The sequence below is a fragment of the Pagrus major genome, chromosome 13 (genome assembly GCF_040436345.1).
Source record: "Pagrus major chromosome 13, Pma_NU_1.0".
In the NCBI taxonomy this organism is placed as follows: domain Eukaryota; kingdom Metazoa; phylum Chordata; class Actinopteri; order Spariformes; family Sparidae; genus Pagrus; species Pagrus major.
In genome coordinates, this window is record NC_133227.1 from 30912377 (window position 1) to 30930261 (window position 17885).

At 42.0% G+C, this 17885-nt stretch overlaps 1 protein-coding gene across 2 annotated transcripts in view; it reads left to right on the plus strand.

The window, feature by feature from the left end:
- The first annotated feature begins 2061 nt into the window (after positions 1-2061).
- The window catches only part of gtf2ird1 (GTF2I repeat domain containing 1), a 39249-nt gene continuing 23425 nt past the window's right edge, over positions 2062-17885 (plus strand). The window contains exons 1-5 of one of the 2 annotated variants that reach the window (XM_073479782.1): positions 2062-2101; positions 12830-12959; positions 13118-13259; positions 14446-14622; positions 14849-15032. In XM_073479782.1, coding sequence (XP_073335883.1) covers positions 12834-12959; positions 13118-13259; positions 14446-14622; positions 14849-15032 — 629 coding nt within the window. In that variant the 5' untranslated portion in view covers positions 2062-2101; positions 12830-12833. Of the gene's footprint in view, positions 2102-2131; positions 2449-12829; positions 12960-13117; positions 13260-14445; positions 14623-14848; positions 15033-17885 lie in introns of those variants that run through there. The other variant, XM_073479783.1, reaches the window with a different exon arrangement.

Consider the following 17885-nt stretch of genomic DNA (forward strand, 5'->3'; position numbering starts at 1 on the left):
ATCAGTGACCAGTAACCAGTGACCAATAACCAGTAACCTGTGACCAGTAACCAGTGACCAGTAATCAGTGACCAGTAACCAGTGACCAATAACCAGTGACCAGTAACCAATAACCAGTGACCAATAACCTGTGACCAGTAACCAGTGACCAGTAACCAGTGGCCAGTGACCAGTAACCAGTGACCAATAACCTGTGACCAGTAACCAGTGACCAATAACCTGTGACCAGTAACCAGTGACCAGTAACCAGTGGCCAGTGACCAGTAACCAGTGACCAATAACCAGTGGCCAGTAACCAGTGACCAGTAACCAGTGATCAGTAACCAGTAACCTGTGACCAGTAATCAGTGACCAGTAACCAGTAATCAGTGACCAATAACCAGTAACCAGTGACCAGTAACCAGTGACCAGTAATCAGTGACCAGTAACCAGTGACCAGTAACCAGTGACCAGTGACCAGTGACCAGTAACCAGTAACCAGTGACCAGTGACCAGTAGTCTCTGACCCTGTGCTGATGGAGAGTCAGGTGAAGGTCCACAGTCTCAGTGTGATGATGAAAGAACTGACCGGAGACTCGACTCCGACTCGTCCTGTTTCACGTGACGAGGAGAGAAGTTTCCTGATTGAGAACAAACAAACAAACAAAGTCAATCCACTGGTCAGTTGGTCAATAACATCATTATTAGACGTATTAATATCTAATCTGTTCTCTTTGTATTGATCAGATGACTCAGGTGAGACTTGGACTTCAGACTTGAGTCACATGTCGACACTCTGAAGTGGTTCACTACAGCTGATCTACAGCTGATCTACAGCTGATCTGCAGCTGATCTACAGCTGATCTACAGCTGATCTACAGCTGATCTACAGCTGATCATCTGATCTACAGCTGATCATCTGATCTACAGCTGATCTGCAGCATTTCAAACAAACGAGATCCACATCTGATAAAATCACAAGTCCTCAAAGAAACAGAATCTGATTTACACCCAGTGAAAACATATTAACATTATGACATTATTATTATTGTTTTAATGTTTAATATCAGTCATGTGAGCAGATTAATAAAAAAAAGGGGGGGGGCTTTATTGTGGTATTTATCATCATTATTATTATTATTATTATTATTATTATTATTATTATTATTATTATTTCAATTGGAAGATTATCTGACTTTAAAGAAAGCCATAAATATCTTTTTTAATGAATAATTACATTAAGACATTTTTAAAAACAGACTGCAGCAGATTATGTTAGTAAGAGAGCATTAAACTAGATGAGTGTGTAAATCACCTGTACAGGAGTTTAAAGTTGTGGTGTATTCAGTTACAGTGAAGCTTCACCTGACTCAGTCGGAGGAGACGACCACTGAAGCTCTCTGTTTGGGTGAACTCCCCCTTTAAGGTCACAGTGAAACACTTTCATACACTGAATCTGCTTTTATATGATTATACTTTCATTCATTTTACTGCTCAGACCACTGATCTGTTGTAATTCCTCCCTCGTGACGTCTTTTTATTCTTACTGTCTGTTATTTGTTGTCTTTAATCTATTTATTGTCCTTTATTCACTTTACTGCTCAAAATCTCTTTATCTGTTCTTAATACCTCTGATGTGATGTCGTCCTCTAATCATCCTTATTGTTTTATTTATTTCAATTTTTGCTTTTATTTTATTTTCAATTTTTATTTATTTATATATATATATTTAGTTATGTTGCCTGTTTAATCACTTTTATTTATTTTAGTTACAACGACTCACTGATTCTTCAGTTTCCTTCTCATGAGTTATTGTTCTGTGAACTGTGTTTAAAGTTGCTCTTTAAATAAAGTGTATTTATTGTTAATAACGGAGGTGACAGTGGGCAGATTAGCAGGATGAGGTGGATTATGTTTATTCTGGCTGTCAGCTGATGATAATAGCTGAACTTCAGCCCACATTAATGTATTTGCAGTGTCTCCTGTCGGGACCGTCTCTGCCGTGTCCACTATAAATAATCCGCGTCTGTCCCGCAGTAACACGAAGTTCAGCTGTGATTTAATCAGAAATCGTCTCCCTGCATGTTGGAGCAGCAGCCCAGGGTTTGTCCAGAGCTCCTCGGTAATCCTGCATGCAAATCGCAGCCAATAGATGCTGTTGTTGAGTTGGGCTGGGATTAGCAGGAGGCGAATGAGTTTCAATTTTACTGGATTACAGAACAAAGAAAGGGGAAAGGGACACCCTGCTCTGTTCAGGGAAAACAGAAATAAACTCAGAATAAATACACTGATCAGAGACAGAGACTCGGGCCGTCGAAGTCCACAGGGCGATGATCCGGATTACGGTGTGTTAGCGGACGCTGCGGAGACATTGTGGATGGGAACTGAGCGTTTCTGATGGATTAAAACGGGGAATAAACCTATTCCGGGATTGACAGCAGCAACAAGGCTATTTAATCGCTAATTACGGTGAGATTTGGCTGTCTCTTTTTATATTCATCAACTCTTCAGCAGTGTCTTCTCATGAAGCGTGTCGCTTTCTGTGACTGTACGAGCAGAAATTACAGATTATAACCTCGTTTCTGGACCGGGGGAGCAGATGAAAGGAAAGTGCTAGCGCTAGCTAGCAAGACGGCTAACGCAGCGGAGCTAACGAGTTTAAGCTAGCTAGTCAGCTAGCGCTGCGTTATTATGATGCCGTTAGCTAATTAGCCAGCGTTGATTAGACAGAGACGGCCAGAGGCGAAGAAAGGTCGTTGTTGGTCAGCAGGTAGATGAGCTGAGAGGACGCCTCTGGCACCTTGTGACTGACTGTTAGTCTGGATTTGTGATCATGAAACAGCGTCTGTCTGCGGCTAAATTACCCCTCACAGTGCTAACGAGCAGTGATCAGGTTACCGAGCTGCCACAACAAAGCAGCTAGCTGAAGGAGCTAAACGACAAACAGCACAACACGTTTAAACTCCAGCTGAACACACACAGATTACAGCTGAGCTCAGTCCAGCCTGGTTACACTGAAGTAAAGTGCTCAAACTTACACAATAGCTCGCTGACTGACTGTTATCTGTCATTGTAATCTGGTACTGAGGCAGTTTGTCAAACCTCAAAACATCAGGTGCTCGAGAATCAAACTCAAACAACTCGTTGACTGTGTTTTCTGTGAGTTATGGTGTGTGTGTGTCTGTCAGGTGTTTCCTTTGACTGGACTCAGTTTCTCAGCTGTGTTCTCCACTTTGTGCTCTCAGGACACATTTGGACTCGTGTCCTGTGTTTGTTGTCTCGGGTCTCTGTGGTTTCCCCTCCAACTCTCATGTGATGTCAGTTTAACAGCTCTGCTGCTGCCAACATGTTCAGGCTCAACATCACAGACCAGAACCCCCTCAGAGTCCCCAGACCAGAACCCCCTCAGAGTCCACAGACCAGAACCCCCTCAGAGTCCACAGACCAGAACCCCCTCAGAGTCCCCAGACCAGAACCTCCTCAGAGTCCCCAGACCAGAACCTCCTCAGAGTCCACAGACCAGAACCCCCTCAGAGTCCACAGACCAGAACCTCCTCAGAGTCCACAGACCAGAACCCCCTCAGAGTCCACAGACCAGAACCCCCTCAGAGTCCACAGACCAGAACCCCCTCAGAGTCCACAGACCAGAACCTCCTCAGAGTCCCCAGACCAGAACCTCCTCAGAGTCCACAGACCAGAACCCCCTCAGAGTCCACAGACCAGAACCTCCTCAGAGTCCACAGACCAGAACCCCCTCAGAGTCCACAGACCAGAACCCCCTCAGAGTCCACAGACCAGAACCTCCTCAGAGTCCACAGACCAGAACCCCCTCAGAGTCCACAGACCAGAACCTCCTCAGAGTCCACAGACCAGAACCCCCTCAGAGTCCAGTCCCAGTGTGACAGTGTGATGTTACCTGGTTGTAACTGGAGGATATAAAAAGATGTGTCAGTTATAAACGTCTGAACGACCATCAGCTTTATTTACTGTTAATTAACTGTTGCAACTGGATATTTATGACTGCGATGAATTAACTAACAACACCAGGTTCAGTGGCTGTGATGAGGATTATAAACACTAATTATTATCAGGAGTAACTTATTTTGGGCCTAAACTATAAACTATAACTATAAACTATAACTATAAACTATAACTATAAACTATAAACTATAAACTATAACTATGACTATAAACTATAACTGACTATAAACTATAACTATAAACTAACTATGACTATAAACTATAACTATAAACTATAAACTATAAACTATAACTATAAACTATAACTATAAACTATAAACTATAACTATGACTATAAACTATAACTGACTATAAACTATAACTATAAACTAACTATGACTATAAACTATAACTATAAACTATAAACTATAACTATAAACTATAAACTAACTATAACTATAAACTAACTATAACTATAAACTATAACTATAAACTATAAACTATAACTATAAACTATAACTATAAACTAACTATAACTATAAACTATAACTATAAACTATAAACTATAACTATAAACTATAAACTAACTATAACTATAAACTATAAACTATAACTATAACTATAAACTATAAACTATAACTATAAACTAACTATAACTATAAACTATAACTATAAACTATAAACATAAACTATAACTATAAACTATAAACTATAACTATAAACTATAACTATAAACTATAAACATAAACTATAACTATAAACTATAAACTATAACTATAAACTATAACTATAAACTATAAACTATAACTATAAACTATAAACATAAACTATAACTATAAACTATAACTATAAACTATAACTATAAACTATAAACTATAACTATAAACTATAAACTATAACTATAAACTATGACTATAAACTATAACTATAAACTATAACTATAAACTATAAACTATGACTATAAACTATAACTATAAACTATAACTATAAACTATAAACATAAACTATAACTATAAACTATAAACTATAACTATAAACTATAACTATAAACTATAAACATAAACTATAACTATAAACTATAAACTATAACTATAAACTATAACTATAAACTATAAACATAAACTATAACTATAAACTATAAACTATAACTATAAACTATAACTATAAACTATAAACATAAACTATAACTATAAACTATAAACTATAACTATAAACTATAAACTATAACTATAAACTATAACTATAAACTATAACTATAACTGATGGGTTTGCGTTGTTTCTATTAACTGTTAATGTCGTATCGAATATAAAGCTGCTACGATTAATTGATTAATTGTCAACTATAAAATTAATTGCAAACTATTTTGTATCCCTGATCAGTTTGAGTTATTTTTTTAAGAAACTCTCTGACGTCGGTTTGTTAAATCTGAAGATCTCTGGGTTGAGGACAGAACCGGATGTTTTAGGATGAAACCCTGAGAAACATTTATCAAACTGTTATTTTCATTAATCTGTTGATTATCTTCTTAATTAACTGATCAGTTGTTTGGTCTCTAAAATGTGCTCCACCCAGAGATCTTCAGTTCACTGCCACAGAGGAAGAAACCAGAGCAGATTCACTTTAACAAGCTGACGTCAGTTTAAAAAGGAAGATTCATTGAATGGTCAGCAGACAGTCGATGAGTCGACGCAGCTCTGAAACAGCAGCTTTTAACTGTTATCCAGATAAAGTGCAAAAGTCATCGTCGCTTAAATAGATGTGACACACCTGAGCCTCTGTCACACCTGAGGCTCTGTCACACCTGAGCCTCTGTCACACCTGAGGCTCTGTCACACCTGAGGCTCTGTCAGACCTGACCCTCTGTCACACCTGAGGCTCTGTCAGACCTGACCCTCTGTCACATCTGACCCTCTGTCACATCTGACCCTCTGTCACACCTGAGCCTCTGTCACACCTGAGCCTCTGTCACACCTGACCCTCTGTCACATCTGACCCTCTGTCACATCTGACCCTCTGTCACACCTGACCCTGTCACACCTGAGCCTCTGTCACACCTGAGCCTCTGTCACACCTGAGCCTCTGTCACACCTGACCCTGTCACACCTGAGCCTCTGTCACACCTGAGCCTCTGTCACACCTGACCCTGTCACACCTGAGCCTCTGTCACACCTGACCCTCTGTCACACCTGAGCCTCTGTCACACCTGAGCCTCTGTCACACCTGAGCCTCTGTCACACCTGACCCTGTCACACCTGAGCCTCTGTCACACCTGACCCTCTGTCACACCTGAGGCTCTGTCATACCTGAGGCTCTGTCACACCTGAGCCTCTGTCACACCTGACCCTGTCACACCTGACCCTCTGTCACACCTGAGGCTCTGTCACACCTGAGCCTCTGTCACACCTGACCCTCTGTCACACCTGAGCCTCTGTCACACCTGAGCCTCTGTCACACCTGACCCTCTGTCACACCTGAGGCTCTGTCACACCTGACCCTCTGTCACACCTGAGGCTCTGTCACACCTGAGCCTCTGTCACACCTGAGGCTCTGTCACACCTGAGCCTCTGTCACACCTGAGGCTCTGTCACACCTGAGCCTCTGTCACACCTGAGGCTCTGTCACACCTGACCCTCTGTCACACCTGAGGCTCTGTCACACCTGAGGCTCTGTCACACCTGAGGCTCTGTCACACCTGAGCCTCTGTCACACCTGAGGCTCTGTCACACCTGACCCTCTGTCACACCTGAGGCTCTGTCACACCTGAGCCTCTGTCACACCTGAGCCTCTGTCAGACCTGAGGCTCTGTCAGGCTCTGCCTTCCTGGCAGCGCAGCAGTTAAACATGATCCATGGTGATGACGGTTCCCAGCAGGCCGGCCTGAGGCGCCGGGTGTAAACAGCAGGATTATGTTGTTGTTTGCTGTAATGACACGTTGCCACACCCTGCACGCTGCTGCAGGTACGCCATCACTGGTTTTACTTTTCTTCTGCCATCTTCAGATTAACCATCATTCAGTTCAGAGTGTTTGTAAAGCTTTATGATTCAGCTGTTCAGTCGTCGGACTTACAAGGACTTTGACCAAACATTAGTCTTGAGGCTGCTGTTCACCTGTCTACCTGTCTACCTGTCTACCTGTACACCTGTGGGACTGTTTGGGCATGTAGAGACGACACTTGATTGACATCTCTGAGATGCTCGTTGGGCGTTGTCTTCACCAGGGATCAGCTGATTATCAGAGCTGATATTCAGCATTTTCTTTCATCGTCGCTCTGAGTTTCTTTAGTCCAACTGCAGATAAACTTCATTTAAACACGTTTACTTGTCGACTGTCTGATTGATTACACATCACAAGTGATCAGCACTGAAGAACCTGAATCTGAATCTATCTGGTAACTAAAGTCATCAATTAAATGTAGAGGAGTGGAAGTATGAATGAACAGGAAATGGAAGTACTCGAATATCGTACTCAGGTACGGTACTTCCAAATATCAGTTATCAGATATTTGGAAGTACCGTCTCTTGATTACTTCTAATCGGTATCAGCCCTGTAAACCTAATCGGTTGTCCTGTTGTCACGATATTCTCACTTTGATACAATACCCTGAAAAACATCGATATTGATCCCACATTAGTTTCCACGGGGAAAAATAGACACAACATTTGTGGCACAAAGATTCTGTTTACCGACGGCGTCATAAACAACTCAGACAAACACAGCAGCAACACATTATTATTTTTATTGTTCATTAATCTGTCGATTCACTTCTTGGTGATCGATTAGTTGTTTGTTCTGTAAAATGTCAGAAAATGGTGTTTCGTCCTCAAAGATCTTCAGTTTACTGTCAGAGAGGAAAGAGACCAGAAAACATTCACATGGATGGAGACTTACTCATAATCCATTATAAAAATAGTTGGCAACTAATCGATCGATCGTCAGCTGTGCAGACAGATAAACACAAACATGGTTTGTTGTGACGACTGTCGTCTATTGTCTCTGTAGATGAACTGAGACGTTCCCCGTGGAGTGTGTTTACATTCAGTGTTACTCACTAAAAAGCATCAAGTGTGTGTGCGTGTGTGTGTGTGTGTGTGTGTGTGTGTGTGTGTGTGTCGAATGCGTTTCCTTCCTCATAAATACATGCACAGTGTTTCCCGGCGTCTCGCTGCCACCTGTAGATAAGTGGAACAGTGTGAAGGAACTCGTGACGCGTTCACAAGACACGAACACAACAGAGATCCACTCAGAACAACACGACGCTCCACAGCACTGAGAGCTGCTGGAGCTCCTCAGGGACCTTGTAGAGAGGTAACGTCACACTGCTCAGTCACAGTGCAGCCGCTTGTTGTGGTTCATAGAGAGTCTGAGCTCACCTGGTTTCAGCCTCGTGTCAACCTGAACACCTGTGTAGGTGTGCAGACTGCAGCGAGCCTGAACCCTTTGAAAGCTCGTGCATGTCACATGGTGACCTTGTGTTTTTACAGGATATTGACAGGATGTAGATGCATCAGCACAGATTCAGATGGTCGAGAGCAGACAGGGAATCGATTTAATAAACTTTTTGTTTCCAGATGTTTCTCAGCTCCAACATCTGAACAACAAGAAGATAATAATGTTGTTTTTCAGCTCCTTGTTCACTACAGATTACAGCTGCAATGATTAATAGGTTAGATTAAATTAATAAAATAAATATTTTGATAATCGATCAGTTGTTTTGAGTTCGTTTCATCAGTAAACTAAAGATCTTTGGTTTGAGGACAAAACCAGACATTTGAAAACGAAACACTGATCGACATCTTCCAACATTTTATATCGTTTTAAAGACAAACTAATCAGATAATCCACAAATAATAAGTTACTGAGTAAATCTGAGTTCACCTCAGAGGTTAGATCCAAATGACTCTGACAGTTTGGCCAAGAGTTCAAGATGCAGGAAAAATGGCAACTTGCAGATAGATCAATAGAAAGGTGCAGGACTGCAACTAATGATTATTTTCATGATTAATCAATTTATAATTTAGCCTATAAAATGTCAAACTCTTCCCAGAGTCCAAAGTGACGTCTTCAGATTGCTTCTTTTGTCCCAAACCCAAAGACTCTTCATTTATTATCGTGACTAACAAAGAAAAGCAGATAAATCCTCACACGAAAGAAGCTGGAACCAGAAAATGTTTGACTTTTTTTGCTGTTTTTGACTAAAAAGATGAAAAGATTCTCAAAAACATGGGCAGCTAATTTTCCTTTATTGCATCTCGATGAAAGCTGTTGGTTTCTACTCATCATCTTTTTAGCAAACACTTCTCTGAGCGTCCAGAGTCCACGATGTCAGACTGTTACAAACCCGTCGCTCCACTAACGAGGCCCGCCGGCTGCTTTCTGTGAGCTCAGAGAATAAACGAGCTTTTGTCAGAGTGACGGTTTGGATGAAATCACAGCGAGTCGTGTTGGCACGTCTACAAAGTTTGCGTCATTCACTATCAACAGAGCAGCAGCAGGATTTACATCCGAGTCTCTTGTGTTTCCTCTGTTCTGTTAGCGTTATAATAGACTCGTGTTCGCTGCTTTATTTGTCGTTCCAGCCTGAACTGTTCAGTATTCAGTGAGAGCCGTGACAGGACTGTGACATTATGCTTGAGCTCGCGCCTGCAAAGCGATTGACATGGCGTTATAGTGAGGCTGAGCTCATCCCCACCTTCCTCTGCCTTTTAAATATGTGAGGGAAAGAGGCCATCTATTTCCAGACCGCAATCATTCAGGAGGGGGCTAATGTTTGCTGCGGCCTCAGGGGAGGCACATTTAGACGGCCAATGGAGTTGGCCCGTTCAGCCTGGTGCAGCTGAACCCACCACACCCAGCCGCCCTCCTCCCTCTGCCTCTCTGCCTCTCTGTCCTCTCTCTATTGAGTCAGTGGGTCGGGCTTGCCAGAGGCTAGTATAATGGTTCCCAGTGTCTGGAGAGATTAAAGGCCAGAGCTGCATTGTTCAAATGCCCCGAGATTAGTTTCCAAGGAGACGGGTTTCAGTTGCCATGAGAACATAGTGCCTGGCTTTAGCCGAGCCGTTTTTCTTTAACACTTCCTCTTCCTGTGCGTCGCCTCACTTTTACTCACACTGGTCGTCGTGTGGTCGACGTTTAGATGACTTTGTGTTTGATATATTTAAAATGTGTTTGAGTGTAGTGCTGTAACAGAACCTCGTTGATCCACGACCACCATCTGACTGCAGTTCTGATCCATGATGGGATTATAAAACAATGATGGATGGATCTTAATGCAGAAACAGTTTTGATCTCTATGATTTCTTCCTTCTCACCGTGTGACTACTTTTAAAACGTTGTGTATTTTTAACGATCCATAATTAAAACAAAGAGATTATTTTCATTATCTTTGCTCACGCTCAGCCATTTTCTCCCAAAACTGAAGAAGTAACCGAGCTCAGGATGTAAACACGACTCCTTCATGGTCACCGTCAGTCGGTTCAGCTGCGAGGAACTTACAGCCCAGTGCTACAACATTATTACAGGCGGTCATAATGTCAAGAATTGAGTTTTATATTTCTGAATACTGACTTTTCCACATCGAGACATCATCTCCACTAATGTGAGCTGTGGATTGACTTTAACATCAGAGTGTGAACTACAGTTGTTGTAGTTTTTTTCTTTTTTTCAGGTTTCAGGTTTGCTGCTTTTCTTTGTTGCTGTAAATTCACATTGACAAAGTAAACGAGGACTCTTTGGGGTTTTGGACCTTTTGGTTGGACAAGAGAAGAAATTTGAAGACAACTAATGATTATTTTCATCGTCGATTAATCTGCAGATTATTTTCACGATCCATTGATGAATCGTTCGGTCAGTAAAATGTCACAAATCTTGAAAAATGCTCATCACAATTTCCCAGAGCCTGAAGTGATGTCTTCAAATTGCTTCTTTAGTCCCACCAGATGTCACTCTGGGGAATTATGAAGAGCATTTTTCACAAAGGTTTGACACGTTATAGACCAAATGATCAGTGGATTAACTGCAAAAATGATCCATAGTTGCGACCCGAGCCCCGGAGACACTGAGGAGACTACAGACAGAGAGGGAAAGAGAAGGAAGTGCTTTTTTAAATTAATCCAACCATAAACCTGATCCAATGCTTTGTAACTTAAAACGATGATTCGATCTGAACGCCTAGTTGTGTAAAGAGAGGACTGTCCGTCCATCTGATCTTAGTATCTGTTTTTCTGCTGCCATCTGTCAGGGAGAGAAACTCAGTATAAAGAGGCTCATATGACGTCATCCGAGTGCTCCACTTAGCCCCGAACGACAAAAACAAACCACAAGCTGCTGATTTCAGAAGGATTTGGTTTTTAGCTATGCTAGAGATGTGAGAGGTCCGGATCTGGTGCTGGCAGTGTTGGTCAGTCCACAACTTTGGTCCAGACTGAAACATCTCAACAACTATCGGATGGATTGGCAATATGTTTGGTACAAACGGAGGATGAGTCTCACTGACTTTGGTGACTTTTCCTCGTGCATCACCAGCAGCTCAAAGTCACATATCTGGTGAGATATCTGTAAATGTGCTGGATGAACTGGCCCCGAATGTTGTCCAGACGTTTATGGTTCACTGACCTAATTATCCAGTGATCCTCTGACTTTTCCCTCCAGCACCAACATGAGGCTGACATTTGTGTTTCTCACTGAAATGTCATGAGAGCCACCAGATGGGTTTCCATGGAGTCTGGATCAGACATTCATGCCACCCTTTTCCCCAGTACTTTGGTTTATGACCAGACACCTGAAAAATGGATAATAATTGTCATCAGCCTCAGTTTTACTTTGTGTGTAATACTAATTAACAAGTATTAGCATGCTAAGGTGCAAAACTAGTGACTCACATGTCACTGTAGGCATGTTAGCATGATCTTGTGAGCGTTTAGCTCAAAGCAGAGTTGTGCCGGAGTCGAGTCAGTTATATATATCGGCCCGAATCACAACAAAACATATGTTCAGGAGGAGTCAAATCACCAACCTGCTGTCTGACCTGAGCTGAAAGCTGTCGATTATATTTATATAATAATAATATTATTTATGTAGCAGCTTTAAAAACAGAGTTTACAAAGGGGATGATAATATTACAGGATAAACACTCAGCAAGCGTCGTCTAAGAAGAGGCTGAAAAACAAAACAAAATGCAAAACACACAATGTCAATATGAGGAATTACTGCACAAGTAAAAGGAATAAAAGCAGTAAAACAAGCAAAATCCCCAAAAAGCAATGCAAATAAAGAGATAAATAAAAGATTAAAATCAATGAAAGACGATAAGAAGACGACATCACAGCAGAGGAATAAAAAACAGATAAACAGATTAAGAACAGGAAAAAGAATAAAAGGATAGAAAGTGCAGAAATCAATGTATAAAGGGCGACTTCACAGAGAAGCAGCTCTGTGAAAGTCGGTTTTACGAAGTGATTTATGAGAAGTTACTGAGTCTGCAGGCCGGGTCGTTTCACAGTCCGAGGGCTCTGCCGGCTGAAACGTCGTCACCATTAGATTTGAGCGGCGACATTCAGGCCCCACCTGAAGATCTCAGACTGTGAACACGTGGGTTCAACATTTCTACTGAACATACAGTGCTGAAACCACAATGTGCAAATCCTGGTGAAGGCTGCTGCAGCTTCTCTTTGTACTACATGAAACATAAACCTTAAACCATCCTCGGTGATACAAAGACTCAGGCCTCAGTATCATATTGATGCATGCAAGCGTATATTTGCTTAAAGTCAAACTGAATGATGTCAGCAGAAGCTGCTTTGAATGCAGGTCACTGCTGATGCTCACTTACTCGTTTTGTCTTCATGGCACTGTGACTGCCCGCCTTAACTGTGTTCGTGGTGTCCCTGCAGAGGCATGGCTCAGATGAGGAAGCTGGCATGTGATGGCATCAGGACGAACTCCCGTGGCGAGCCACAAGTCCCGCTGGTGTCGGCCAGACAGGAAATCCTCACCAGCCTGGTGTCTGCGCTCGACTCAGTGGTACGTCTTAGATCAAACCTCACGCTGTCATCTCTTAATCTGTGGTCGAACAAGTAAAAATCCACCTTTAAACAGACACAATACACTGTATTTCTGTTTTCTTACTGAACTCACACATCTTCCTCAGAGTAAATGATGCTTGTATCCCTGTCCTGCAGTGCATGGCGATGTCCAAGCTGAACGCTGAGGTGGCGTGCGTCACCATACACGAGGACAGCGTGATCGCGGTCGGCACAGAAAAGGGCCGAGTGTTCCTCAACTCCAGGAGGGAAATCCAGACAGACTTCTACAAGTTCTGCCGTAAGTTCTGCTCTGTGAGGAGGCATCGATCACTCCTGTTAGATCCAATACACTCGCGTCAGGCTCGTCCCTGCAGGATTCTCCAAGTTTTGTGATAACGCAAAAGCACATTCAGCAAAAATCTTCAGTAACTGCATCAGCGTGCAGTTTTGCTGGATATCAGATCACGTCATCATAAAATAATCGAATCAACAAAGTATTGGCAGCTTCACATCTTTTCCCCGATATCAGATAAAAGATGTTGGTTGTAAATGAGGGTCACCCCTGAAGGATCTCAGGTATAAATACGGTTGCTTGATTGATTGATTGATTGATTGATTGATTGATTGATTGATTGATTTGATGTGTCACATTCAAAATAACAGACGTGACTGGTCGCAACTGGTGTTGTTTCTCATGTCGTTTTATTCTTTGAACAGTAAACGTGTCAGAGATCAGTTTCAGTTAATATCACAGTTATTCGTCCCTGATGGAGGTAAAAATCTACATCAAGAACAGATACCAACATTTTCATCAAATAACTTGCAGGATTTCTGCAGCAAGTTTAGACAAAAGGCTGATTAATTTAACCAAACGATAAGCTCTTTCATTCAGCCTTCAGTTCCTTCAGACAAACTAGTATGCAAGTGTGTAAGCTGAGCTCTGTTTCACAAATCAGCATGGAGACATTCAGCCCCACCTGTTGACCTTGAGAGCAAATAATGTCTTCAGACTCCACAATGTTTCCCTGATAACGCTCCAGTTTGAAGGGTTGTGACCTCCTGTTACGCAGTTTAATTTTATCAGACTGCTAATAAAAGACGAAATGAGTTTTTCCAGAGAACACGAGCTGCAGTTTGGTTTGTTTAGTAGAGACAGAAAACAGAAACAAAGCTTTTGTTGAAGTTTCAGGTCGTCAGGTTTAACAAATGAGCTCCATGTTGTCGACTTAATCACCCTGTTGCAGATGCTTGACATTAATCCAGACAGACAAGTCGTTTATTATATGGCACCATTTGTCAAAAGGTAACGTGTTCATTACTTCTCAGGAGTCGGATCCTCAATCTTCTTTCTCTTTGTTTCTTTGGAGCAGTTAAAGTCAAAGTACTGACTCTGTTACTGAGCACGTCTCAAATGTTTTTGTGCACTTGGTCTTTTTAACTTTACTGGAATTTTATAAGATCAGACTTTTATCATTTGGCTTCAGGAGTGCCATGTCTGCAAAACGTGACCACAGCGAATGCCCATACCAAAGACCAGGAAGGCGATCTCAGCAAACTGAGTAAGGACGGCGAGCACGGGAAACCGAGAGCTCCATCAGACGCTCAGTCCAACATCTTTGTCCTGAGGAAGATGGTGGAGGAAGTCTTCACTGTACTTTACAGTAAGGACTCACAGCATGAAACCAGTTGAATGCCATAAAACTCTCACTTTAAGAGATGGCTGAAGTTTCTCCAGAAATGTTTTGTGGGTTATGAAACATCACCTGACTTTCCATCAGCATGTGGAGGAGGAGATAATGACTCAGTATGACCCATTACTGACTGAAATCATCAGGTCAAAGATTTTCTGTAGCCAGTTGTAATGATTACGTCTTGTGTTCTGTTCAGGTGAAGCTGTGGGGAAGAGCAGCCTGGTCCCTGTGCCTTATGAGTGGATCCAGAAGGACCCCAGCTGTGTGGTGGCCCACGGTCTGCCTGAGGGAGTCTCCCTGAAGAAGCCCTCTGAGTACGACACCAAGACACTGATGAAGATCCTGGAGCAGAGCCACCGTATCCAGTTCACAGTGAAGAGGTGAGTCAGTCACAGTCTGTTCTGGAGAAAACTCTGCTGTTTGAACTCTTGTATCAGATCATGAAAGCAGCTGTTTCACATCTAAAATGGAACAAAAGCCTCTAATGCTTTGCAGAGACACACAAGGTTGTCTTGGGATCTCTGTGTGTAGTTATTGGTAGCAGACAGGCTGCAGTGTATTAGTGAGGGATAGACAGGGTTTTAATTCAGCTGTGGAACAACCAACTCTCAGGTTGCATGTTTGCTTCATAACAAAACCGGGTAAGATTTAACAGCATCCTGTGCAGAAGCCTGTTAATAACATGTATTAAAACTGCGTTGTTACAGGAAAACATTCACGATTTACAGCCAACTTTGTAAACTATGATTTTGGTGGTTTATACAATGAACAATGTTGAGCTCCTCTCCATCTTACCTGCACCCAGAGGCCCCCCCCCCAACTCTTTTGTCAACAAAATGGCATCATCTGGAGGATTTCAGGGCTACAGATCGTTCCTCCACATGTCTGTAAGCGTGCATCCACGGGCACAAAGAGTTTAGTCAGACCGTGAGTCAGCTCTCCTCCCTCCTGTATCGTGTGCGAGGCGTCTCACCAAACTGTCACCAATCACACCGTCTAAACTCGGCAGTGCTGATAAAGTTACAGACGACGAGGCTGCAAAACAGGCAACGACCTCACGACATCTCTATCTGTGATGGCAGCGACAGAAACAGGTATATTAAACCAAAACATGATGTTTTCTAACCTTTGTTGTCCTGTCAAACATCACCAGACCATAAGCACAGAGTTGTGATAAGAGCGAGTATTTATTCTGGCCGAGCACTGCTAACTTGAAGTACGTCACTCATCAGTGAGACTGTTTATTTCTCTGTCTTCTCTGCTCACCTATTTCTAAAATACTTGTATCTGTCTACAACATAGACAGACTAGTTTTCTTCCATCTTTCCAGTGGTGAAATACTTTTAGCCTGAGTAGCTCCACAGAGGCCTAATGGAGAAAGCTCCTCACACACATTTAAAGCTTCATGAGGAGAGTAAACAGACTCGTGCCATGTTCCCTCCCCTGTTACTGTGTTTGTAAGTGTTCTTGGATGTTGTTCAGTGAGAAGATTCCCATCATCCCTGTGACTTCATGTGTACTCTATAAAACTCAGAATAAAGTCCAAATAGTTTCCTGAGTGGGTGTTCAGACTGAGAACAGCTCTGTGTGTTGAAGTCTTATCAGACGCCAGAAGACTTCACAGAGGTTTATAAGACCATGAAACAGGATTTTACAACTTTGTCATGGCAACAGTAACTTTATCTTTGTTTTCAGATAGAGACCTCTTTCTAACCTTCATCATGATGATGAGCAGAAATAAGGCTTTTGAGTTATAATCTTTTTCTGTCTATTTTGATAATCAACTAATCAGTTTGAGTAATTTTTTGAGAAATGTATCAGCTTGATAATGTGAACATGTTGTGGTTTCTTTCCTCTGTGACAGTAAACTGAACATCTTTGTGTTGTGGACAAAACACTGATCGACATTTTCAACCTTTTACAAACCAAACAACTAATCGATCAGTTGAGAAAACTTGCAGCGTATTTTTCAGTCCTGATGTCGGCTGAAGTCGCTCATCAGCTTTACAGTTACATTTATCTGGGAAGACGACGGAGTGAGCTGTGTGCTGGGGACAGTCTGGTGTGGACGCTGAGCCTGAGGAGAATCTATTGATTATATGTTGTTTGTGGGGAGAGTGTTGGTATGATAGATATATGCATTAAGTCACGTTGGTCATCAGATTGTCCCACATGACTGAGCACAACTTCTTTTAACTGATAGGAAGTGAACGCATCGTTAAAGCTTAATTTGATCATCTTTGGCTTCTTAGAACTCAACTCAGTATCTCCGAACTCATTACATTTACTCAGTTTTAGTTTTGGAGCATAAAAGTTGTTTAAGGACTCTCTTCTCCATGTTTCCTCCATTAATAACAACTGTCACATGCCTCTGCCTACAGTAAATTGGGAGTTTCATTCCTCTAGAGCTGTATAATCAAGTTAAATATAAAAACACACTCAGATTTGTTTTTGGTGTGTTTTCCCCGGGAAAAGACCCAAGGTAGAGAAACAGCTCATCAAGCTTAAAACATGAAACAAATAATATTAAATAAAACACTCAAACTAAAGACAGTTCAGTGTCGACACATCTAAAGTCCGGTGGGAGAGAAAAGTTTAGGAGCTACGACCTCAAAAGCAAAGTGTCCTTTTGTCTTCAGCCTGCAGCTGGACGGACCATGAACTCTGATCGGAGGACCGCAGATTCCTGCGAGAGATATCGGGGTGCAGGAGCCCGACCATACAAGGATCTGAACATGATCACAAGAATCTGAAAGAAGAATCTGAATTTGACGGGAAGCCATTTTAGAGAAAAAAAAGCATTTACATGGGACCTTTTAGAGGACTTGGAAGCAGGACAGAAATGATCTCCATCTCAGCTTTTAGTTTGGCAATCATCCTCAGCTGGTAGAAACATGAGCCGACCAAACATTTTGCAACAAGAGTCAGATCTTGTTCCAGAGATCACGGAGGGTAGATTTAACAGAGGGTGTCGATCCAAGACTTCCTGTGACCTTTAGGAGACCTGGGCAGAAGGGTTGACTTTGTCGTCAGTATTCAGCTGTTGGAAATGATTAGTTATCTCATTTTCTGGAGTTGAGGCAGTTTTGTCAACTCAATCACCAGAATAAATGTTGGCAATGTGCAGGTTTGCAAACCACGGATGTGTTGAAACTTCATTTGTCTTTGGTTTCATTTTCAGTTTTATTTTGGTCTAGTTAATAAAAAACTAAAAAAACCTGGTTATGTCGTTT